The sequence below is a fragment of the Pteropus vampyrus genome, unplaced genomic scaffold (genome assembly GCF_000151845.1).
Source record: "Pteropus vampyrus isolate Shadow unplaced genomic scaffold, Pvam_2.0 Scaffold321, whole genome shotgun sequence".
In the NCBI taxonomy this organism is placed as follows: domain Eukaryota; kingdom Metazoa; phylum Chordata; class Mammalia; order Chiroptera; family Pteropodidae; genus Pteropus; species Pteropus vampyrus.
In genome coordinates, this window is record NW_011889102.1 from 207041 (window position 1) to 211847 (window position 4807).

General features: G+C 33.3%; 1 protein-coding gene across 2 annotated transcripts in view; it reads right to left on the minus strand.

The window, feature by feature from the left end:
- The window catches only part of UEVLD (UEV and lactate/malate dehyrogenase domains), a 38220-nt gene that overhangs the window by 18241 nt on the left and 15172 nt on the right, over window positions 1-4807 (minus strand). For both annotated transcript variants that reach the window (XM_023521886.1, XM_011377757.2), the window contains exons 5-7: window positions 4003-4138; window positions 3181-3299; window positions 169-271 (exon numbers count right to left, since the gene is read on the minus strand). In XM_023521886.1, coding sequence (XP_023377654.1) covers window positions 169-271; window positions 3181-3299; window positions 4003-4138 — 358 coding nt within the window. The remainder of the gene's footprint in view (window positions 1-168; window positions 272-3180; window positions 3300-4002; window positions 4139-4807) is intronic.

Here is a 4807-nt window from a genome sequence, read left to right on the forward strand (position 1 = left end):
AGTCTATACATGTGCAGGAGCAGAGGGTATATGGGAAATCTCTGTACCTTCTGCTCAATATTGCTCCAAACCTAAAACTCCTCTAAAAAATAAATTCTATTAAAAAAATTCTAGGACTTCAATACAAGAGTAAATAAGGGATATATCTTTTAAGCAGAATAAGCAGACCTTTGCTGATCTCCACATTAGGCAGGTTGAAGATATCAAGATCCATCATCCCTTCTTTAGTCCCTTCTGAGAGGTCCAAGAGGACAAGTCTGTCTGCAATGCCCTGTACAGTATAATAAGAAAAAGAACAGCATTACACTGGACATGGCTGGTTACTCAATTTAAATTCATTCAGAGTGAGGTCTCCTGTGCTGTCTTATGAAACTAAAGTAACACAAGAACAATAAAAGGGACATGCAAGTAAGACATTATTATGAATTTGAATAATGTGATCCTTTAGGCTTGCCTGGAAACTGGAATCTAACAGGGCTATCATCAGGAGTGTAGACTGCTCGTTTCTTTTGATGCGATGAGTAATTAAGATGACTTTGTGAACTCAGTATGTTTGCTATTGTTGAGTTTATGTTTTCATTTTGATGTCATAATTTACAGTTTGAAAGAATTTAGAGTGATTTTTGGGGTCTATTTTAGCATCTCATTTCTAGCACAAAAATCAACCTAATGCCAAGTTTCTCTTTAAAAAAAAAGGATAATGGCCATACATCTAAAATAAAATCCTATTATCATCTGGTACTCTCCCCAAAGAGCTCATGGGAAAATATGGCTCCCTGGGAGCCATGGTGCTCTGACTGTAAATGACAGCATGGAAACTCCTAAAAGACACTTTACCTTTGTGAAAGTTCTTTTTCCAAAGTAATAAGGAATCTGAGGATGCTTCCTATATTAGAGTACAGGGGCAAGAGTACCCAGAGATATACTATACTATAAAGCAGAAAGTGTAGAAGTTAAAAAAACAACCTAGCTATACTACTTATTAGCTCTGTAATACTGGTCAAGTCAATGAACTTGGCCTTACTTCATGGGTTGTGAGACTTAATTATGTGACACAGGGCTGGCAGAGAGCAGTTCTAAATTGCACCTATTAATTTTATTATTGTTAACTACACTTGTAAGAGAAATGCGAAGAAAACTATGAATTACCATTTTTCATTTATCGGACATGCAAAGATCCAAATGTTTAACAACAGCAAAAAAAACAGGTGTTTTCACACACTGTGGGTATGAGAATAAATTGGTATAAGTGACATGGGGGATAATTTGACAGTTTCTATCAAAATTTTAAAACACGGTAATTCCTTTAACCCACAAATCTCATTTATAGAAATTATTCTATAAGTTTATTAGTATATGTGTTTAATGATACAATATGTATAAAGATAGTCAAAAGACGAGAAACCACCTAAATGTGCATCGATAACAACAAGATCAATGATGAGGCAGTAGTAGTTTGGAGCAGAGCTTCTCGGGCTCTAAGGGATCACATTTAACAGATCTACGCAGTACATAGATTACCAGGGACTTTGTTAAAATGCAGATTTGCTTCCATAGGTATGGAGTGAGGCCTTGGATTACATAATAAAAATCTCAACAACGTCAGTGCTGCTGGTCTGAAAGCCACGCATTTAATAGTAAGCATCTGGAATACAAGTTCTATAAATAGATTGCCTAGCTTCAAATTGTGGCTCCATTTATTGGCAGTGTGACTTTGGGCAAGTCGGGTAACTTCCCTATGCCCTGGTTTCTTCATTTGTAAAATGGCAGTCATGATGGAATCTAAGCCATAGGGATGCTATAAAAATGAGTCAAGTGTTAGATGAGTGCCTGGCACTTAGTAAGTATTCAGTAAAAGTTACTGCTGGTACCACCACTACTACAAACTACTGTCACTATTATGACTGCTACTGTACTATTTGAATACTGTTGCACTATTTGAATATTGTCCTTTCTATGAAATACTAATGTTTTAAAAGAAAAATGGAAAAAAATTTTCATCCAGACAGTTCACAGACAAATACTGAGAGTGAGACTCTTCTAACAGTTAAAGAAACACTTCTTAATAAGGGGCTTTCCTGTACTTAACAACGAAAAAAAAAGAAAATGGGTAAAACTCAGTACTGTTAGAGATGTCAAAAATCAGGTTGATGTGCACTTTTTTATTAGCAGCATAGGTTAGTTCTGCTTTTCGGAAGAGTCATCTAGCAATATGTAATAAGTGCCATAAAAAGCATGCGTGCCCTCTGACTCACTAGTACTATTTTTGAGACTATGTATACCTAAAAGAAAATTCAGAGGAGAAAATAAGCAACTTGTAAAGCAATGTTTACAGAAGCACTCTATTTAGTAACAAAAGAACTGAAAACAATTCAAATTCCAATTAAGAGGGAACAATATATTAAGATGAAGGGTGGAATAAATGAAACTATAGTACATCAAGAGTTAGTAAAATTTTCTAGCTCTCTGGATACAGTTTAATTATCTGCTGAAGTAGACCTTACCTCTAAGACATATACGAGTCTTAACCAAATGCCAGCTACCAAATAAACATATAGAGGGACAGCTATTCTATTCTGGACTACATCCCTCAAATGACATCAACATGCTGTTACCATGGTACTGGGCCCCAGAGGGTCTCCTGAACCACTCTGGAAGGGGATTTAAACACCTTTCTGAAAATAATTTATACAGAAAAGATCTAGTAAAAAGGACTGATGAAATGTAAACAAATCTCAAACTAGTGTAAAATAGCAACACATGAACTATGATCCTAAAAGTAGAGTAATTAACAAGAAAAGGCAATCTTTAAAAGAATGCTAATTTTAGAAAGCTAAAATTATTAAATAAGAATTTAATTAAAGTAGCATGACTCAGTAAACAAAAGAATTAGTGACTAAGTCAAATGAATGTCACACTGAGGTTTTCCTTGGATTAGGATGATGTGCCCATTGTTCAAATCACTCTTCCAAAGCCTTCCCTGACTGGCTACTAAGTAAGAGGCAACAACACTGATGACAGCTTTCAACTATATTTTTTGTCAATTAACTATACAGTTTAAGGCAAGATGAGTTTTTCCCCACAGGACAAAATTAAGTCATTACTTCTTGTAGGTTTAATATAAACTACCTAAAAATGTAGCAATATAATAGGTATATTTATACCACTATGCTTACATACCTTTGCTGAAATTGCTAATGTGCAGGCAACTCCCAATTCTCCACCTCCAACAACAGTAATTTTATTAACTGTTTTATTCTCATGATTTGCCCAGTTCTTTGAATTTATGTCTGAGACACCTAGCAAGAAAAATGAATGATCATGAGAATTTTAAAATATCAAAATCTTTTTAGCATCTTTTGAAAAAAAATATACCAACCTTCGATGACTTGGACAGAAAAAATGGTGCTGGTCCATAACAGGCACTCAAAAACACTTGTTGAACAAATGAAATGTAGGAAAGACAGGAATCCCATATTAAAGTCTACTAAATCGAGGTTATTCTTTTAAAAAGAAAATCTTTTAAGCATTTAAAAAATGAAAGACTAAAAAACTATAGGATTTCCATAATTCTGAAAAACATTCTGATCCTTATTGCTCTGGTCTAAAATGCACCTCACTAAATTTTGCAAGCATGTATATTATGCTTTATACTCAATATGAAACACTAAGAATCAAAGATTTTCTAGTCTAATATACTGAAATGAGGTAAAAAAAAAACCCCACAAACATACAATGAAAAAGGTTTGAGACTGTTAATATATATCAAGTGGTTTTGAAAACATGAATTATTTTATCTGTCAGTATAAGAGTAATCTTTTACATTTCAAGAAACCATATTCGTTGGAATGGTATAGTAGGTAATATTTAATAGATGTACTAAAATTTCTGATTCAGCACAGATATGTGTGTGTATGCATGTATTTATAAAAATCAAGTAGCAGAGAATAAAGACTATTAGTCAGAAATTGTGCATACATACTGATTAAGAAAACTACACACCTTCAGTAATTTTTGCAATATAGGCTAGCAAGTCCACCTGCCGTGCCTCATCAGATGATGATAGAGAATATAGAGGAAGTTCCTCTTGAAACTTGGCAATCATTTCTTTAATTAATCCAACGATGACAGATTTAGGCTGCAGAATACACACAGAAGGAAGAGTTATGCAAAAATTTTGCTAACAAGTACTATGTTGTTAAGCTATACGTTGTTATAGTTAGCCAAAACAAAGTATTACATTATGCTCTCATTTTTTGAAAAATACCATTGAAATTATGTGATACCTTCAACTGTTTTAATATTTTTAACTGAAAAAAATAATTATTATTTTGACTGAAAAATAGAGAAATGCTAAATCTACAACTCCAAAAAGTAGGAAAATAGCACAAATGTGCTTATTAGAAGAGTACCTATGTTTGGGCATGGTCTCTTTTTTTAACTTTTTATTTTGAAATAATTGCAGACTTATAGAAAAGTTGCAAAAATAGTACAAAGAATTTCCATATACTCTTCACTCAAATCACTAAAATGTTAACATTTTATCACATTTTCTTTCTTACTCTCTTTCCCTCTATATATTTTTCTGAACCAATTGAGAGTAATTTGCAGTTATACCTCCTCAGTCCTAAAATACTGAGGAATAGAGTGAAGAAATAAAATGGAGTCACTATAGTCAAGCTGCTGAATTACTAAAATCAAGTAGGTTTAGGTATGAGGAAACAATTCTATTCTTGTTTTGACTAGCCTGAGAAAAACTTTTGAACTCTCCAGTCCGGTGTCAATACCTAGATTATAAAAATATATA